The following is a 19815-nucleotide window of genomic DNA, read 5'->3' as shown; positions in this document are numbered from 1 at the left end:
GTGTGGCTCACAGAGAGTGTGCGAGTCTGTTACCTCAAAACAACCCTCAAATTTCACGCAGACCTCCCCCGACCATTTCCTCATTGTTTTTGTGGTCACTGGCTGCCGTTTTACAAGGTGCACATAGCAGGGGTTCAGATATACTAGGTTGTGATCTGACTTACCCAGGAGAGGGATGGGAGAAGAGCTGTAAGCCTCTTTCATGTTAGCATACATCAAGTCCAGTGTCTTCTCCTCTCTGGTTGTGCAGTTCACATACTGGGCGAAGGTGGGCAGGGTTTTCACCATGGAGACATAGTTGAAGTCACCTGAGATTATGATGAGGGCACTCGGGTGTTGCGTCTGAAGATGAGCTATGGCGGTGTGAATGACACCACACGCTGCCGTCGGGTTAGCAGCGGGGGGGGGGGGATGTAAACAGCTACCACAAGAGCATGTGAGATTTCCTTGGGCAAATAATATGGCCTGAGTCCCACAGCTAACAGTTCAATGTCCAGGCAAGAAATACGTTCCTTGATGGTAATGTGACCAGGATTACACCATCTGTTGTTAACGAGAATAACAACTCCTCCACCCTTGCTCTTACCACTTCCCAAGCAATCCCTGTCGGCCCGAACAGTCTGAAAGCCATCGATGGAAACATTGTGGTCGGGGATATCCTGGTGCAGCCATGTTTCAGTGAAATATATGAGGGCTACACTCACCAAACTCTCTGATTCCGGACTAGCGCCGTTAGCTCGTCCAATTTGTCAGCTAGCGATCTGACGTTGCCCATGACGAGAGAAGGGACATACAGTTTATATCTCCTTCTCTCTCCGTGCATTGACTTTCCACTTTCTTGATTTGTGTCCTTTACCCCGTCGTCCCTGAAAAGATCTCCTAACCGTCCTCCTAATATCCTCGGGGATTTGGTGAGTTTGGTCCGTAAAGCTAGCCAGTTGAAACGCCAACAACTGATCTCTGCTGTAAACAATGGCGCTGCAGTGCTGTTGAGCACTGGCGACATGACGCACAGAAAGTATTCCAAACATTAGACAAACTTACAAAGTACAGAAGGGCACAACTTAGAAAAACCTAACTAGTTACTTAGCTAAACCGTAAGAACAGTAAGAACAAATAGAAGATTATTTTTTTAAAAAGCGAGAGCAACTGCAACAAGTGACCGTCCTGATCGATGCCTGCCCATCAAAAAAAAAAAAACTTTTCACCTGACAGTGAGGAGTTTCACCAGGGGGACGTAACACATGGGAGGATCACGCTATTCCCCCCAGTTCCCCCTCCCCCCTGAATAGACGCCCCGACCAACCCAAGGGGGCGATAGTGCAGCGACCAGGACACAAACCCACTTCCAGCTTCCCACCCGCAGACACGGCCAATTGTGTCTTCAGGGATGTCCGACCAAGCCGGAGGTGAAACGGGGATTCAAACCGGCAATCCCCGTGTTGGTAGGCAGCGGAATAGACCACTATGCCACCCGGATGCCCTAACAAGCCAAATTCGCTGACGAATGTTGCCGAGCCCACCTGGTCGAGACTATCTTCCATCCGTGGTAACAGATAGGAATCCGCCTTGGTGACCTTATTAAACTTCCGGTAATCATTGCAAAACCTCAGGGACCCATTTGATTTTATTCACCAACAAATTTGTTGATGCTGAACTGAAGGATGATGGCACTGCAATTTGATTATCCAGCATGTAATTTACCTCAGACTCCAATATTATGTGTTTTTCTGTTGCACAACCATAAAACCACTGCTTAATTGGTGGCGTAGTCATTACTATCACAAGGTATTAAAACAAAATAAATAGCCTCAGAAGGAAACATTTGAATTCAGAGAAAAATCAAGGATATGGGGATGAGTAAAGTTTGAACCACACAATACATAAAATACTGTTTTTTCTCTCTTGCTCTTGGAGCCATCATAAAATCTACTAACATAGATCCCTGTTATTCCTGGCACATAGATCAACACACCTGCCTGCTTGCTTTCAGATCATTGGTCCACTGGAAGAAGAGGAGATTTTTAACCAGGATGACTTCCTCCTATTGGAGAACATCATCCTGAAAACTTCAGGGGAACGAATCAAAAGCAAAGTCCAACAGTTTGGGATTGAAGAGGACAGGTAATGTCATTTCCATCATCACCTCTGTGGAATTCCTGAAGGCAGTATCTAAAAAACCTTTTTATCTTATAACAGCTACCTTGGTTTTTTTTTTTTATTCATTTATTTTTGTTTGTGGGGAAATTGTGTTGAGCCAACCTTTTCTCTATGTTCATTATAGAGTAACAATTCTCTGTTGTGCATATGAATGAATTCACTTATGCATAATGTCCCTTAGGGCCAGTGACCTTGTGATGAAGGTAGACGCTCTGCTCTCCTCTCAGCCCAAAGGAGAGGCGAGGGTAGAATATGGCTTTGCTGATGACCGCTACAGGTAAGACCACAAACCTGAATAATTATAATTTGCCAGCATTAACACAAATAAAGTTGGTGAATAATATCCATTTGTCCATTTCATTTTGTTTGCCCCCAATATAGCCCTCACAATGTATGTATAGGTTGGCACGGTGGCCCAATGGTTAGCACTGTTGCCTCACAGCAAGAAGGTCCTGGGTTTGAACCCCAGGCTGTCCCAGATCCTTTCTGTGTGGAGTTTGCAATTTCTCCCCGTGTCTGCGTGGGTTTCCTCCAGGTGCTCCGGTTTCCTCCTCACCCTCAAAAAAAAAGGCATGCATGTTAGGTTAATACTCTGGCACAGGCCCCTGACCAAGGCAATGGAAAGAAGAACTGGAGTTGGTCCCCAGGCGCTGCAGCTGCCCACTGCTCCTATATAATAAGATGGGTTAAATGCAGAAGACAAATTCATTGTAAGAATACAATGACCAAATAAAGTGGCTTTCTTCTTCTATGAACGCCAATCAGCCAAAACATTAAAACCACCTGCCTAATATTGTGTGGGTCCCACTCGTGCCACCAAAACATCTGACCTGTCGAGGCATGGACTCCGCAAGTCTTCTGAAGGTGTCCTGTGGTATCTGGCACCAAGACATTAGCAGCAGATCCTTTTAAATCCTGTAAGTTTCGAGGTGGGACTTCCATGGATTGGACTTGTTTTTCCAGCACATCCCTAAGATGCTCGATCGGATTGAGATCTGGGGAAATTGGAGGCTAAGGCAACACCTTGAATTCTTTGTCAGGTTCCTCAAACCATTCCTGAACAATGTGTGCAGTGTGGCAGAATTAACCTGCTGAAAGAGGCTACAACCATCAGGGAATACTGTTAGCATGAAGGGGTGTAACTGGTCTGGAACAATGTTTAGGTTGGTGGTACATGTCAAAGAAACATCCACATGAATGGCAGGACTCAAGGTTTACCAGCAGAACATTGCCCCAGGGCATCACACTACCTCTGCATGCTTGCCTTCCTCCCATAGTGCATCCTGGTTCCATCTCTTCTGCAGGTAAACAATGCATATGCACCCGGCTGTCCACATGTAAAAGAAAATGGGATTTATCAGACCAGGCCACCTTCTTCCATTGCTCCATGGTCCAGTTCTGAGGCTCACGTGCCCATTATAGGTGCTTTTGGTGGTGGACAGGGGTCATCATGGGCACTCTGACCAGTCTGCGGCTACACAGTCCATACGCAGCAAGCTGCGATGCACTGTGTGTTCTGACACCTGTTTATTAAACTTTTTCAGCAATTTGAGCTACAGTAGCTCTTCTGTGGGATTGGGCCAGACAGGCTAGCCTTCACTCCGTACGTGCATCAATGAGCCTTGGGCACCCATGATCCTTTCACTGGTTGACCAGTTGTCCTTCCCTGGACCACTTTTGGTAGAAACTGACCACTGCATACCAGGAACACCCCACAAGACCTGCCGTTTTAGAGATGCTCTGATCCAGTCGTCTAGTCATCACAATTTGGCCCTTGCCAAAGTCGCTCAGATCCTTATGCTTGCCCACTATTCCTGCTTCCAACACATCAACTTCAAGGACTGACTGTTCACTTGCTGCCTAATATATCTCACCCCTTGACAGGTGCTATTGTAACGAGATAATCAATGTTGTTCACTTACCTGTCAGTGGTTTTAATGTTTTGGCTGGTGTGTGTGTGTACTTTTTTTTTTCAACCAGTGCTGTGAAGCTCCGCCCGAAGGAGGGAGATGTGTACTTTGATGTGGTTGCTGTGGTGGATCCGGTGACCAGGGATGCTCAGAAACTCGCTCCTCTCCTTTTGGTATGTTGACTGAGGCCCCTCTCTTAGTTGATGCCTGTTTCTGAAATTTCTCCAGGCTATTTTTTTCCTTTTTATTGATTTATGTGTTTTCTAACCTCTTGCTGACTTTCTGCAAACTTTAAATTTAAGTTTATTTTCACAGTAATAACACAAATAAACAGAGTGATGAAATACAACAAAGATTGAAACGCGTGATTTGATCAATACTTTGTGCAGGTGATATGTAAAATTCAGATAAACAAAGGGGCTCACAAAACGTCTCATCTCAGAACATCTAAAACAACAACAAATCCAAAATGAAAAGCTAAGAAGATAACTTGCCCATGTCTGTCTTCCTTACCTACCTTTTCTTCTTACCCCCATCCCCTCACACACCCAGGTACTGAAGGAGCTGGTTAATGTCAACCTGCGGGTGTTTATGAACTGTCAGTCCAAGCTCTCCGACATGCCCCTCAAGAGGTGAGCCCGCCCTCTAGAGCCTTGCATCCCTCTATCTTTGTGGAGTGTATACATAACCCTTATACAGACGGGTGACAAATTAAAGGAAAAACCTAAATGCTTGAACTCTACAGTGGGGGGGGGGTTGTGTTATGGTGTGGGGGGGCATTTTCCTGGCATGGTTTCTGTCTACTACTCCCCTTAGAGGGAATGGTCACTGCAGATCAATACAAAGTTATTCTGAGTGATCACCTTTATCCTATGATGAAACATTGAAACATTTCTACCCTGATGGGAGTGATCTCTTCCAGGATGACAATGCCCCATCCACAGGGCACGAGGGGTCACTGGATGTTTGAGTATGAATATGATGTAAATCATATGTTATTATGTTATAGCCTTTGCAATCACCAGATCTCTACCCAACTGAACATCTGTGGGAGTTTTTGGACTGACATTTTAGACAGCGCTCTCCACCACCATCATCAAAACACCAAATGGGGGAATATCTTTTGGAAGAATGGTATCCATCCCTCCAGTAGAGTTCAGAGACTGGTAGAATCTATGGAAAGGAGCTTTGAAGTTGTTCTGGAGGCTCGTGGTGGCCCAACACCTTACTAAGATACTTCGTTGGTTTTTACCTTTAATTTGTCACCTATCTGTACATTGGCCTAGAGTAGAGTAGAGTAGAGTTCCTTCTTCTCTGCCTTCCTTAACTTAAATTTGGTACTTAACACTCTTTAACATAACATATGTTGGTTGTGCTCAGTAAACAATTTATGTACACATGGTACGCAATGGTTAAAGACATGGGTATGCAGGGCGCCCGGATAGTGTAGCGGTCTATTCTGTTGCCTACCAACACGGGGATCGCCGGTTCAAATCTCCGTGTTACCTCCGGCTTGGTTGGGCATGCCTACAGAAACAATTGGCTGTGTCTGCGGGTGGGAAGCCGGATGTGGGTATGTGTCCTGGTCTCTGCACTAGCGCCTCCTCTGGTCGGTCGGGGCACCTGTTCGGGGGGGAGGGGGAACTGGGGGAAATAGCATGATCCTCCCACACACTACGTCCCCCTGGAAAAACTCCTCACTGTCAGATGAAAAGCGACTCCACATGTATCGGAGGGGGAATGTGGTAGTCTGCAGCCCTCCCCGGATCAGCAGAGGGGGTGGAGGGGTGACCAGGACAGCTCAGAAGAGTGAGGTAATTGGCCAAATACAATTGGGGAGAAAAAAGGGTGAAGGAAAAAAAAAAAGACATGGGTATACTGATGTTTATTGCTAAAGGGGACTGTCAAATAGCCTATATGACATGACGACGATATCTCAGAGTTGTTTATCAATTATTATAGTTTTGTGTTTGTCTTCTTTTTTTTCAGTTCAGTTTAGTTCCAGTTAGTTTCCAGGGTGGGTTTGCTCATTTCACTTTAGTTTTTATTGTTTAAAACTTTTTACTTTTAGTTTAGGGTTTTTTTTGGGGGGGGGGATTTCCCCCGCCTTTTTCTCCCCAGTTGTATCTTGCCAATTACCCCACTCTTCTGAGCTGTCCCAGCCGCTGCTCCACCCCTTCTGCCGATCCGGGGAGGGCTGCAGAATACCACATGCCTCCTCCAATACATGTGGAGTCGACAGCCGCTTATTTTCACAGTGAGGAGTTTTGCCAGGGGGACGTAGCACGTGGGAGGATCACACTATTCCCTCCAGTTCCCCATCCCCCCTGAACAGGCGCCCTGACCGACCAGAGGAGGCGCTAGTGCAGCGACCAGGACACATACCCATATCCGGCTTCCTACCCACAGACACGGCCAATTGTGTCTGTAGGGACGCCCGACCAGAGCGGAGGTAACACGGGGATTAGAACCGGCGATCCCCGTGTTGGTAGGCAACGGAATAAACCGCCTCACTACCCGGACGCCTTTTAGTTTAGTTTTTATTAGTTTCAGTATTAGTTTTAGTTTTTTTTACTATAATATGGGGGTATTTATCAAGGGTAAGATTTAAGAAATTCCGAATAGGTATTACAATACAAACACAACACTTTCTGATGGCAGTTGACTCACAAAAAAGAAAACTAGCTAATAATAGTGTACTTACATGACGTAAGTACACTATTATTAGCTAGTTTTCTTTTTTTTTTCCAAATTCTAGTTTTTATTTTTGTTTTGGTTAACTAAAATGTTTTTTCATACCTAGTTTTAGTTGTAAGTTTAGTTGTATTTAACTACAATAACCTTGGTTGTTATCAAAGCGCACCAAAATTTCAGCTTTTTGTTTTTTTCTTCTTCTAGTTTTTACCGTCATGTGTTGGAGCCGGAGGTGGCGTTCCAGGCAGATGGTAGTTTCTCTCCAGGCCCCATGGCTAAATTCCTTGACATGCCCCAGTCTCCCCTCTTCACCCTCAACCTCAACACACCTGAGAGCTGGATGGTCGAATCTGTCCGCACTCTCTATGACCTGGATAACATCTACCTACAAGAGGTGAGTCTGACTTTTGGCGTGGAGATTCTCACTGATGGCTTTATTTGGCTTTGTCTTATCTTTAGAAAAGGTTTGGCAAATCACATTAAAATATACAACATGGTTACAACCAGGAGTTTGTAAACTTCGAGACTCTTAATTATTCAAGTTTGAATATCTGAATACAAATTTCTTCTTTCGTGTGTGTGTGTGTGCGCACGCACATGTGTTTGTATAGGCAGGCATTTCTGCATACACTTTGCAAGATTTTTTTTTCACTTGTATTAGGTACTAATTGTATTTGATCATTTATACCACCAGTGTGTGTATTTTTGTGTGTAAGGTGGTTTAGTTTTTCTTTTTAATCACAATCTGCCCACTACCTCAAGAACCTAAAGCTGATGAATAACCTGCTCTATCACACCTCACATATTCCAGCTGGGGGCTGAGTCTTATAATGGAACAGGCAGCTTTAAATAAATACAAAACAATACTTATGTTTTTGTGTCGTAAAGCAGCTTTTGAATCTCCCCCCACCCTCTTGATTCAGGTGGATAGTGTGGTAGCAGCAGAGTATGAGCTGGAGTACCTGCTGCTGGAAGGACACTGTTTCGATGTGAGTACAGGACAGCCACCACGCGGCCTCCAGTTCACACTGGGAACCAGCTCTGAGCCTGTCATTGTGGATACCATTGTCATGGCAAACCTGGTAAGTGACCACCTTCAACCTCAGAACTATGAACTTGTAACCTTCAAGTCAAGTCAATTTTATTTGTACAGCCCGATATCACAAATTACAAATTTGCCTCAGTGGTCTTCATAGCAATACAACATCCTGTCCTTAGACCCTCGCATCGGATAAGGAACAACTCCCTAAACCCCCCCCCCTTTTCTTTTTTTAAATTTTAACCCCTTTTTCTCCCCGATTGTAATTGGCCAATTACCCCACTCTTCTGAGCCAGCTCCGGTCACTGCTCCACCCCCTCTGCTAAGCCGGGGAGGGCTGCAGACTACCACATGCCCCCTCCGATACATGTGGACTCGCCAGCCACTTCTTTTCATCTGACAGTGAGGAATTTTGCCAGGGGGACGTAGCACGTGGGAGGATCACGCTATTCCCCCCAGTTCCCCCTCCCCCCCGAACAGGCATCCCGACCAACCAGAGGAGGTGCTAGTGCAGCGACCAGGACACATACCCACATCCGGCTTCCCACCCACAGACACGGCCAATTGTGTCTGTAGGGACACCCGGCCAAGCCAGAGGTAACACAGGGATTCAAACTGGCAATCCCCATGTTGGTCGGCAATCCCCATGTTGGTCGGCAACGGAATAGACCACCACGCCACCCGGACGCCCCTAAAAAAATCACTTTAACAAGGAGAAAAAACAGGAAGAAACCTCGGGGAGAGCAACAGAGGAGGGATCTCTCTCCCAAGACAGACAGACATGCAATGGATGTTGTGTGTACAGAATAAAACACAATTTACAGAATACAACATTGAAAGTGAATAACAGAATTATAATGGAATTATGAGATATGTGAAGAATGTGATGAGGAGGATGCCAGATGCCACCGCAACAGCCTTGGATCTGAGCCACACAACCACCATCACCATGTTACACATGCGCACAGGGGAGACTCACATCACACCATTCACATACACGGGAGAAGAGACAAGAAATGTCATTCATTACACATCGGAGAGAGAGAAGGATATAACATTGAAACGGGAAAACAAAATTATATGGATTTATAAGATATGTAAAGAATGTGGAAACAAAGCTCCCTGTTTTTATTCTCCACGTTCTCAACTTGTCACACCTTCACAGACTCTTCGGTCCATGTGTGACCAGGTTCAGGTAATTCAGGAGGGAGGACACACTTGAAGGAGTACTCCAAGTTGCGAGATTGATTGAACAATAGTTGTTTTGAAGCCTGGCACTTCGTCACTTAAAACCCATTTTTAGGGGCAGTTCACTGCCATTAATAATTCCCTATGCAGAGGCTAAGCGTCACTACTTCTCTTAAACAAGCATACATAATGTCTAGACTGTCAGCTTGTCAGCACATTTGAACTTTTCTCACTCTGCCAGCTGAGACACAGGCAGACCAGACTATAGGAGTACAACTATCACATTTGAATAACAGAAAATAACAAAAAAAAAATGGCTCAGAGGTGTTTTCTTTCACTGCGTATTGCTGCCTATCGTTGGTGCTCAAAACACCAAAGGACCGAGAGCTAATGTAATGGAGTGAGGTGTTTGCCTGGAGTCATGACAATGTTTACATCTTGTGTTTCTGGCGTACGTAGTGGCGAGGCTGTCCCATAACTACCAGTTCTTGTTACACACTTGTCCTCCACAGCAGCAAGTGTCACTTGAGTTGAAGTGAGTTGGTGGTTAGGTGAATAGTGGTCAGGGAGCGTTTTGGGAAAAGTCCACACACCTGTGCAGACAGGGGTTTAATTATTCCTTCATTCATTATCCAAGCCGCTTATCCTATTAGGGTCACGGGGTGCTGGAGCCTATCCCAGCACTCATTGGGCAGAAGGCGGGGAAACACCCTGGACAGGTCGCCAGTCCATCAAAGGGCAGACACACAGACAGACACAAGCCACTCCTTTTGCTACCTGTTTTAAAGTAATGCTTTAGAGGAAACAATCACAATTTTCAACATTGTACTTATATGTTGTAGGCATAACATTCCATTAGAGGCCATAATGTCGAGCTTCTGTTTGTTTCTGAAACGCCGCTGAAATTGTGGGCAATCTGTGAATGTAAAAGGCAAGGCAACTTTATTTATGTAGCACATTTTATGCACAAGGCAGACTCAATGTGCTTCACATAAAAAAAATTTTTTTTTAAAAGCTGGTTTCCTAGTTTGCCGATAGGCTGCATTGTATAAGAAAATACAAATAACGCTTATCTAATGTTTTTATTTGCATTTTCTTATAAGGAAGTTGCGGCATGGTGGCGCAGTGGTTAGCGCAGTCGCCTCACAGCAAGAAGGTCCCAGGACCTTCCGGGGTAGTCCAACCTTGGGGGTCATCCCGGGTCGTCCTCTGTGTAGAATTTGTATGTTCTCTGTGTGGTGTTTACATATTCTCCCCATGTCTGCGTGGGTTTCCTCCGGGTGCTCCGGTTTCCTCCTACAGTCCAAAGACATGTAGGTCAGGTGAATTGGCCATACTAAATTGTCCCTGGGTGTGTGTGTGTGTGTGTTTCGGCCCTGTGATGGACTGGCGGCCTGTCCAGGATGTCTCCCCGTATGCTGCCCAATGACTGCTGGGATAGGCTTCAGCATCCCTGCAACCCTGAGCAGGATAAGCAGTTTGGATAATGAATGGATGGATATAAGGACGTACGTTTTTACACTCATGGATCGTCCACTAATGATGTCCCCAGTATACACAATGTCTGCAGCATTTCCGAGACCCACAAGATACTGCTCAGTGTTATGTCTGTTATTAGAGTGTTATCCCTGCAACATATACGTATGGATAGAGATAATGCTGAAAATCGTGACTGTTTCCCTATAAACTCCACCCCTGCCACATCATGCTTGCTTTTGAATATTTAAAAAATAAAATAAAATTCCCCATCCCAAACATGAGGTTATTACTTATTTTATTTTCAAAATTGTTCATATTCCTTTTCTTAAGAAAATTGACTTGTGTTTGGCTCTTTAGGGTTACTTCCAGCTGAAGGCCAACCCAGGAGCCTGGATCCTGAAACTGAGGAAGGGGCGCTCTGATGAAATTTACAGGATCTACAGGTGAGTTGATGAACTTTGAATTGCGATTTTATCCTCTGCTGCGGCACTTCGGAGACTCAAGATTTTTAGATCCCGTGCTGTCCTCCCTTGTGTCTCCACACAATTTTCTTCTGCTTCTCTGCTCACCAGCCACGATGGTACGGACTCCCCTGCCGATTCTGATGATATCATAGTAGTGCTGAACAACTTCAAGAGCAGGATTATCAAAGTCAAGGTTGGTTGGCCTACGATAAGTTGATAAATGTTCGACTTCTAACCAGAGTAGCAACAGCGGGGAAAAGTTTCATACCAGTCACCACAAACACTTATTTAAATCTGATACATTTCATGTCCCACCAAATACATTGAACAAAGTTCAAAACATAAAAGAACTCCAAGGTGAGGATGCAAGGTCTCGATATGAGTGAAGGCTGCTCTTATCACAATTATAATAAGTGTCCTCTGTCCTTTCCTGTTGTCATGAATATTTATGACAGTATCTGGAGTATAGGTCAACATGGACTCTGCTCGTTATTTTTTTTTTAATCAGCAGTCGGACTAAAATGCACTGATCATAAATATGCATCAAATGGACAGAGAAAATCATACATTTTCATTAGGGAATTTGCATATCATTGACCTTGACGCACACAGCTGTGCTCTTTCAGTCTACAAATAAATATTCCCAAGACTTGCAATTGCTGTCGACATTCTTCTTAATGTACCACCTTTGACGAAATTTTTACCAAGAGGGACAGGTCCAAATGGAGTTTTGGATGAAAGTGTCACATAAAATGGAGAGAATCGGTCTTTCGGACTTGGGTCGTTTTCAAGGGCAACGCGACACCGGGTGCCATCTTCCAAGGATCAGAAGCATTGTTTACGTTTGCATAAACTTTACCTAGCTAACGTTAACACTATGGATCATTAATCGTTCATATCATAGCGAGATAAATCGATCATAGCTAACTCAAATCGTATCCAAGTACAATGTTAGCCAACGTTATCATCATCCATCTAACGCAGTTAGACAATCAGTTTAACAGTTCTGTGCCTGTGAGACTGTACGGTAATTTTAGCTACGTAACATTAGCTAACATTATGTGTGTGTGAGAGAAAGGAAAGCTTACCTTTGTGAAAATGCAAAGAACACACTAACATTGCTGCCAAAATGTATTTGACCGTGATCAATTTGCGTCTCACTGCTGCAACCCAGGCCATCCTGCGCCTCTTGGTTGAGTCCTTTATGTTCTTTCCTTCGTTTCTCTTCCAAGAAGGGAAAGAAAAAAGCGTAACCCATTCTCGAGTTTAATCAGTCTTTCGGACTTGGGCCGTTTCCAAGGGCAACGCGACGCCAGGCACCATCTTCCAAGGATCAGAGGCATTGTGACATCACGACCGAAAGACCGATATCTATATTTTTTAAAGAAGGATATTTTTGAATCACAAAAAGGTGACATTGTCTCTTCCATCAGCTCTTGACTAACACCATTTACATCACTTTTCATATTGGTTGGTCACTAACTGATTTGGAATCAGGGGTTGGTTCATTAACCAGTTTATAATCAATATGTTGATCAGGTCCAGAAGAGGCCAGACAAGTTCAATGAAGACCTGCTGAGTGATGGGATCCAGGAGAATGACTCTGGTTTCTGGGAATCTCTGACCAGGCAGGTTCATCCTTTTTGTTTTTTACCTCTGGCCGTTTTTAGGAACACATGAAGAAGGTGGGGCTAAACTGAAGAAAACTAGCGGCATGGGCAGTATTATTATTATTATTATTACTGTGATGGTCTGGCCAGCTAAACATTTTGAGCAAGTCAGCTGTTTTATCAATCAGCCACATGGCTCATATATCACTGAGTCAACAAGGTCTCAAATTAATCATTTCTGTCTGTCTTAATGTTTCCTCTTTCTCTGGCTGTCTTCTATCTCTCTCTCTCTCTCTCTCTCTCTCTCTCTCTCTCTCTCTCTCTCTCTCTCTCTCTCTCTCAGAGGGTTTACAGGTGGAGTGAAGACAGAGGAGCCTAAGCAGGAGAAAGATGATGTCATCAACATCTTCTCTGTGGCCTCTGGTCATTTGTATGAGAGGTTCCTCAGGTGGGTGACAGGGGTAGAACCAGGCCTACCATTAGGAACTAAAGGAGAATCATACTCAAAATACAAAAAACACTTTATCATCTTTTGTTTGGATAGTTCATATATGCAGTAATACTTTACTGTTGATTCTGCTTTTTTGTCATCCAAACCCAGTTGACACCAGTGTTTATTTCCCCTCTCAGGATCATGATGCTCTCAGTTCTGAAGCACACCAAAACTCCTGTCAAGTTCTGGTTCCTGAAGAACTACCTGTCTCCGACGTTCAAGGTGAGATTTTCAACAACAGAATACATTTATCATCTTGACATTTGACATGGAGTTTCTCATGAATGGTTTTATCTGTCTGTGTCTGGTCCTTTAAATAAAAGTGTGGCAAATCAGGTTAAAATATATAAGAGGGATGCGATCAGGAGTTCATTAACTTTGAGACTCTTAATTATTCAAGTTTGAGTATCTATGTACAAATTTTGTGTGTGTGTGTGTGTGTGTGTTTTTCTGCCTTGCAGGAGTTCATCCCTCACATGGCAGAGGAGTATGGCTTCCAGTATGAGTTGGTTCAGTATAAGTGGCCTCGCTGGTTACACCAGCAGTCGGAGAAGCAAAGGATCATCTGGGGCTATAAGATACTCTTCCTGGATGTTCTCTTTCCTCTGGCTGTGGACAAGATCCTGTTTGTGGATGCAGACCAGGTTAGCATGGAGACAATCACACACAAACTCATTTCTCATCCTGTCTCTGTAAAGATGGGCCTATTCCTTTAGAGAGGCCTTGTTCTGATGAGGTTCTGTATGGATGGATGACTCCTCACTTCAGCTAATGATACAAGGGTAACCTGCAGGAGAAACAGGAGTATATCATTGTCAGTTGTGATTTAGATAGAGATTCGAAGTCAAATTTGAATTACTCGATCGGTCTTGAAGAACAAAAATATTATAAATGTTACTGTGCAGTCATATGAATACTTAGAGAAGTTTTCCATCACAACTACTTAAAAATTTTACTTGGTAAAAGAATCACACTCTTCACTTTCTCTGTCACCTACCCCGGTGTCTCCATTCACCCATTTTTTCTTTGCGCTCCTTCAGATTGTGCGCACAGACCTGAAAGAGCTTCGAGACTTTGACCTGGAGGGAGCACCGTATGGATACACGCCTTTCTGTGAGAGCAGGCGGGAGATGGATGGCTACCGCTTCTGGAAGTCTGGCTACTGGGCCAGCCACCTCGCCGGACGGAAGTACCACATCAGGTACATGCAGTGGTATTTGAACCTAGTGCTGTGTCCGCAGCAGTCTGAATGTTCATGAAAGTGCTTCCTCTCAATCTTCTTAAGACGTGTTTTTCTCAAGTTTATGAATGTTTTCCCACTCCCTCTTTTTGTGCCCCCACAGCGCCCTATATGTGGTGGATTTGAAGAAGTTCCGTAAGATAGCGGCAGGGGACCGACTCAGAGGACAGTACCAAGGGCTCAGCCAAGACCCCAACAGCTTGTCCAACCTGGACCAGGTCTGAAGCAGTCTCTGTATTTTTCTCCTCTCTTGCTATAGTGTAGATCGTGTGCGGAGTTTGCAGGGGGAGCACTGCCCCCCCTGGTGGCTGAAACGGGTAATTTCATTGTTTCAAAAATGAGTGGAATAATTACGTTTGGTATGACCAGATATTTTATCAATATTTTAAATAACACAAAACAACTAAATGGTTCTAGGTAATACATCTGAGTTCATATACTGCTTTAGTAAAAAAAAAAAGTTCAGGGCTCTGGGTCATGTGACGAGTGACACGTACGCTAACGTAAATCGAACCAGCGATTCTCAGCTAGCATACATTGGTAATAACATTGTAGTTATCTAGTCGGCACGAAAATATGGACATAAGGAGATTTTTAAAACGTCGAGCTCCAGACGACACAAATGGTCAGCCATTGGGATCTAACAAGGATACAACACAAACATCAATAACCGATTATGACGATAGGCAAAACAATACTGTTGTGAACTTGGAGGAAACTTGGAGCAGCTCTGGATTAGCAGCAACTGCGAGCAGTCCTGACGGTCACCCCGCAGATGCACTAGCCGAACTAGGTAACACAGACGATCTTGGAGAAAAACACGGCTGTCCTAAGCAACCTACTCTGCCCCAATTCCCCTCAAAATGTTTTGGAAGTACAAAGCGATCGTTTTCCACTTAAGTCGAACACTTCCTTCATTCCTGGAGATACCCCTTTGATTTAAGACTTCATTTACATTGGGGCTGTTGCATTTAGTTTAATTTTTAAGTGTCGGGGCACTCCGCCACCTTGTGTCTATTGCATTCCAAGATAGCCGTGCCGTGATTGGATTTCATAAAGGCGAATTGTTAAATTGTTACGATGTAATTTCAAATCTGCTTTAAAAATAAACATATATGTTTATTTAACATGTTTGTTTTGTCCATATCTGCTCGTGCTGTGTTCGCAGGGTGGTAGGCCAGGTCTCAGCTGTTACAATGAGTTTTTGTTTTTTTTTGCCCCCCCCAGGCTCGAATGTCAAACTCCGCCTATGGTGTAGATTGTCATTTTGACATCAGTTTTTAAATGTGAACCTTGAAATCAGATTTCATGAGATTGCATCACTGTGTATCAACACAAGAACTGGAAGTGCCACTTAATGTGTCTCCTGGGGCTTTTATTATAATAAAAATGTCTGAATATAAACAGCATGTCCCAACATGTGGCCGGGCGTGATTTGATTATGAAAAGTAGTATTGAAACAAAACTACAGGTGGGGCCAAAGCCATTGTAGCCGTGAAACTGCAGTTTGTGAAATCTCTGATGCAGCTCCTGTCTCTCCCTCTCTCATTCTCCTTTGTCCATTCCTAATCCAGGATCTGCCCAACAACATGATTCACCAGGTGCCCATCAAGTCCCTGCCCCAGGAGTGGCTATGGTGTGAGACCTGGTGTGATGACGGCACTAAGAGGAAGGCCAAGACTATAGACCTGGTACACACACACACACACACAAGTGAAGAGAAACATTTAAAACTAGCAGGAAAATGTGAATCCCCATTAGAAAAAGGAGCCGCGTTGTGTGTTCAAAGACCCCAATTTCCTGAGGGGAGGAGACAACATCCTTGATGAATGCACACTGAAGAAAAAAATTCACCACACCTGCCAAATGTGGAAGAATAAGGCAGTTAGCAGCAAGTCTCATGTAGTATGTTTTGGATAGGAAGTATAGTATGTGGCAAACCAGGCATACAGCAGACAGTACAACATTAATTGCTGAAACTCCGGTTCAATCATATTTTGTTCCATGGTTGGAAAGGTACTGACACTCCGGCACTGACGAGACTTTTTTTTTTATTTGAATGGACCTCTGGAATTTGGAGTGGTCAAACACCATTGAAATAACCAGTATCACTACAGGTGTCTGTGAACTAGATTACGGCAAGCCTCAGGATTGTAGCTTTAACTTCTTGGGAACATCATAGCTGTTTATTTGATATGTTGGTTATCTCTCTCCCTGCACCTCAACCTCCTTCTAAAACACCTCAGTGTAACAACCCAATGACCAAGGAACCCAAGCTCCAGGCCGCAGTGAGGATTGTAGCGGAGTGGACCGACTACGACCAGGAGATCAAACGCCTACAGACCAGAGTTCAGGAAAGAGCATCTGATAGCCACACTTCACAGCAAGACAAAGGTACCACATACATGCATGCACCCCCCCCCCCACACACACACACACACACGCAAGCACACTATTGTATCGACATATATTAATTTACCAGTTACTAGCAGACATTGTATTATCCTCGTTGATGTGAACCCACTCTCACCTCTATCCCCTTTGCATTTATTTCTCTCTCTTGCTCTTGAATACTGCCTTCCAAATCTCTCTCTCTTCCTCTCCGAATCACTCTGAATCGGCAATGAAACAACTCATTTAATCTACCTGACAATGCCTTTGTCTCTCTTTCTCTCCATTGTCTTCCATCTGGGCTTCTCTCTTTCAGATGGTCACACAGAGTTGTGAGTGTCCACCAGAGGCTGTGATGATTCAGTGACTGAAATGGACTCTGTTTAAAGAGTCTGCTTCATGAGAGAGGATTCTCGCCTCTCTTCTGGAATTGCTAGCTGCTGAGAGACTGGCCACAAACCAGTGCTGAATGGCTGGACCTTTTCTTTTTTTCCCTTCGTGTTTTTTGGTATTTGTGTGCATCATGGGAGGGTGCAAATATAGTGGTCGGGTAAAGGTCCAAGAGTTTGTGTGTTTGGGAGTGGAAGTCAGAAATTAATTGTGTAACAAATCAAAGAGAAAAATGATTTCCTGTCCTCTCCAGGACTTTTTTTCCCCCCACAGTTTTCATGTTTTGCCTGTGTAGGTTCAGAAGAGGAATCAAGTGTGCGCACAACCAGAAAAAAACATTTTGGTGCAAGGCAAAAAATTTGCAAAACAAAGTACAAAAGAGTGAGCTCTGCACACTGAAATGCTCCCAATAATTATTTTATTTCTCTTAACTCAGCAACTGCTAGATCGAAAAATTGCCAAGTTAAGAGAAATAAAATAATTATCGGGAGCATTTCAATGTGCAGACCTCACTCTTTTGTACTTGGGTCTGTGTAGGTTTGCAGCACTTCACTTGAAAATAATTTTAATGCTGAGATGAGCTCGGTCTTTCTGTTAAAGTAGATGTTACGGTATTCAGCTGATGACAATTGTCTGACAATTGTTTAGTCCATATTATTTCTATGCAGGACTTGAAAATCATAATCGCATAATTTTCAGGACTTGAAAATGTTTTGGAATTTGAAAAATCTAAAAACAGTATGGAAAATAATGGAGACATATTTGTAGAATCGCTGCAAATTCAAATTGACACATTGCTAAGAATGATCTCCATCTATAGAGAGATGGCCTTGTTAAGAATTACACAGCCCTGCCACTACCTGTGTATATATTTTAATGTGCAACAAGTTGTGTGGTTGGGGATGATAAATAAATCTTGTTCATATGATGAATTTGTTGAATAAATTTTTTAACGATATTTGAAGCATCTTGGCGTCATGTAATCATGACTGTCCTGTTGTGCTCTGGTTTGATCCTGGGACCATTCCAGCATCAGATCCAGTGGTTGCGGAAGTGTTACATTGCTTTTAAAGATTCAATGAGCAACAAATTAAGGCAATAAGTGTGGGAATTTGAAATGCGACAGAACCCTGTTTACCATAATTAAACCCCCGGACTGGTTAAATAAATCAACTGATTAAAAGGCAGCCTTTATTGAACCCCAAACCCCAGTTGCTTCCTGTGGATGTTAATGGCAGTGTGACTCTCAGGGAAAGAGGTTTCAGGCACAGGCGGTACAGTGGTTAGCACTGTTGCCTCACCGCAAGAAGGTCCTGGGTTTGAACCCCAGGCCGTCCCAGGTCCTTTCTGTGTGGAGTTTGCATGTTCTCCCCGTGTCTGCGTGGGTTTCCTCCGGGTGCTCCGGTTTCCTCCCACCATCCAAAAGACATGCATGTTAGGGTTAATACTCCTGTCTGTGCCCCTGAGCAAGTCAATGGAAAGAAGAACTGGAGTTGGTCCCCGGGCACTGCAGGATGGGTTAAATGCAGAAGACAAATTTCACTGTAAGAATACAATTCGTTGTAAGAATACGATGTTGTTAAAGTGGCTTTCATTTCTTTCATGCAGCACATAATCTGACTAAAGTTGTCATGACAAAAGGGGTCAGTATAGTTTGTTTTATGTACTGTTTTTTTCTGTGAAAGTAGAGGCCTGGTTTAGAATTGAGAAGATAAGCACATACCCCCAAATTTGGAACGAATTTTAATGATGGGTCTGTTTTTTATTTTCCTTGAGTGTTGCTGCTCTTGCCAGAGGGATACGCATATCATCTGACCTGCTGATCCTTTATTAAATGACACATTTTCACCTTAGAAACTCACCACTGGTGTCTTCTGTGCAGGGCTAATCGTGTGTATATTTGGAAGCAGGGCTTGTGTTAAATACATAGGCTGTGTAACACAGATTACTCAAAATGAAGCACATATATTTGTTAACTGAAATCCCCACTTTGAATTGAGTAATGACGTGAAGTTGGTAGAATAGAAAAGATGTAATCTGTGGAAACGGGACACAGTGCTGCTGGTCAGCTAAGTGAGGGGGCTAAGGTTAGTTGGTTGTTCGCTGACTTCCTTTACTGAGATTGTTTCCTTTTTAAATTGAAGTTAATAAAGAAAGAAAACGTTAGCATCGGCATTGCCAAAATGCTCTGCCTTTAAATTTACACAAACTACTGTAATTTTTACACATATCTCTGCATATGACATTGCTGCTGATGTAAAACCACTGTCATTTCATTTACTAAGCAGTCTTAACAGCCAGACAACCCTTGAGGTTGTCAACCATTAACCAATTGAGAACGCAGTATAAATGCCAGAAATGTCATTATGAGAGGATGAAGTGCATGTTTAATTCCCATTTTAAGCTGTTGAAACTATCAAATGCAACATGACTCCGTCCCCACTTGCTCCTGTGTTGTTACAAAGGCTGCGTGTACATATAGGTGCAAAGGATTGCAGTTTTGTTTAGTCATGTGGCTGTAATAAACAGAAATCACTTTTTACATGGTATCTTCTTGCATATGCCAAGAAAACAGGTAAAAACGTAGTCTCATTTTCGCTGGTAAAAACAAAAAAGACTGGGACCTGTCATCAACATCCAGTAGCTCCTATTTGTTTTTGTTTGGGCTGGCTGTTCTGTCAACTTTGGGCAATGTTTTTTCTAAATAAAACCCCCAAAAATAAAGTAGTCAATGATGTCGCTCAGTGTTTTGTATCC

General features: G+C 43.6%; 1 protein-coding gene across 1 annotated transcript in view; it reads left to right on the top strand.

Annotated features, from left to right (window-relative positions):
- Positions 1-19785, top strand: part of uggt1 (UDP-glucose glycoprotein glucosyltransferase 1) — a 62357-nt gene extending 42572 nt beyond the window's left edge. The window contains exons 24-40 of the mRNA XM_056295335.1: positions 1994-2124; positions 2342-2437; positions 4141-4243; positions 4623-4702; positions 6969-7158; positions 7688-7846; positions 10828-10913; positions 11043-11127; positions 12474-12562; positions 12888-12992; positions 13175-13259; positions 13499-13681; positions 14078-14238; positions 14381-14495; positions 15852-15968; positions 16524-16671; positions 16985-19785. Of these exons, the coding sequence (XP_056151310.1) occupies positions 1994-2124; positions 2342-2437; positions 4141-4243; positions 4623-4702; positions 6969-7158; positions 7688-7846; positions 10828-10913; positions 11043-11127; positions 12474-12562; positions 12888-12992; positions 13175-13259; positions 13499-13681; positions 14078-14238; positions 14381-14495; positions 15852-15968; positions 16524-16671; positions 16985-17004 (1953 nt within the window). The 3' untranslated portion in view covers positions 17005-19785. The remainder of the gene's footprint in view (positions 1-1993; positions 2125-2341; positions 2438-4140; positions 4244-4622; positions 4703-6968; positions 7159-7687; positions 7847-10827; positions 10914-11042; positions 11128-12473; positions 12563-12887; positions 12993-13174; positions 13260-13498; positions 13682-14077; positions 14239-14380; positions 14496-15851; positions 15969-16523; positions 16672-16984) is intronic.
- Positions 19786-19815: the final 30 nt, after the last annotated feature.

The sequence above is a fragment of the Lampris incognitus genome, chromosome 16 (genome assembly GCF_029633865.1).
Source record: "Lampris incognitus isolate fLamInc1 chromosome 16, fLamInc1.hap2, whole genome shotgun sequence".
Classification (NCBI taxonomy): domain Eukaryota; kingdom Metazoa; phylum Chordata; class Actinopteri; order Lampriformes; family Lampridae; genus Lampris; species Lampris incognitus.
This window is presented reverse-complemented; position numbering and strand designations above follow the sequence as displayed.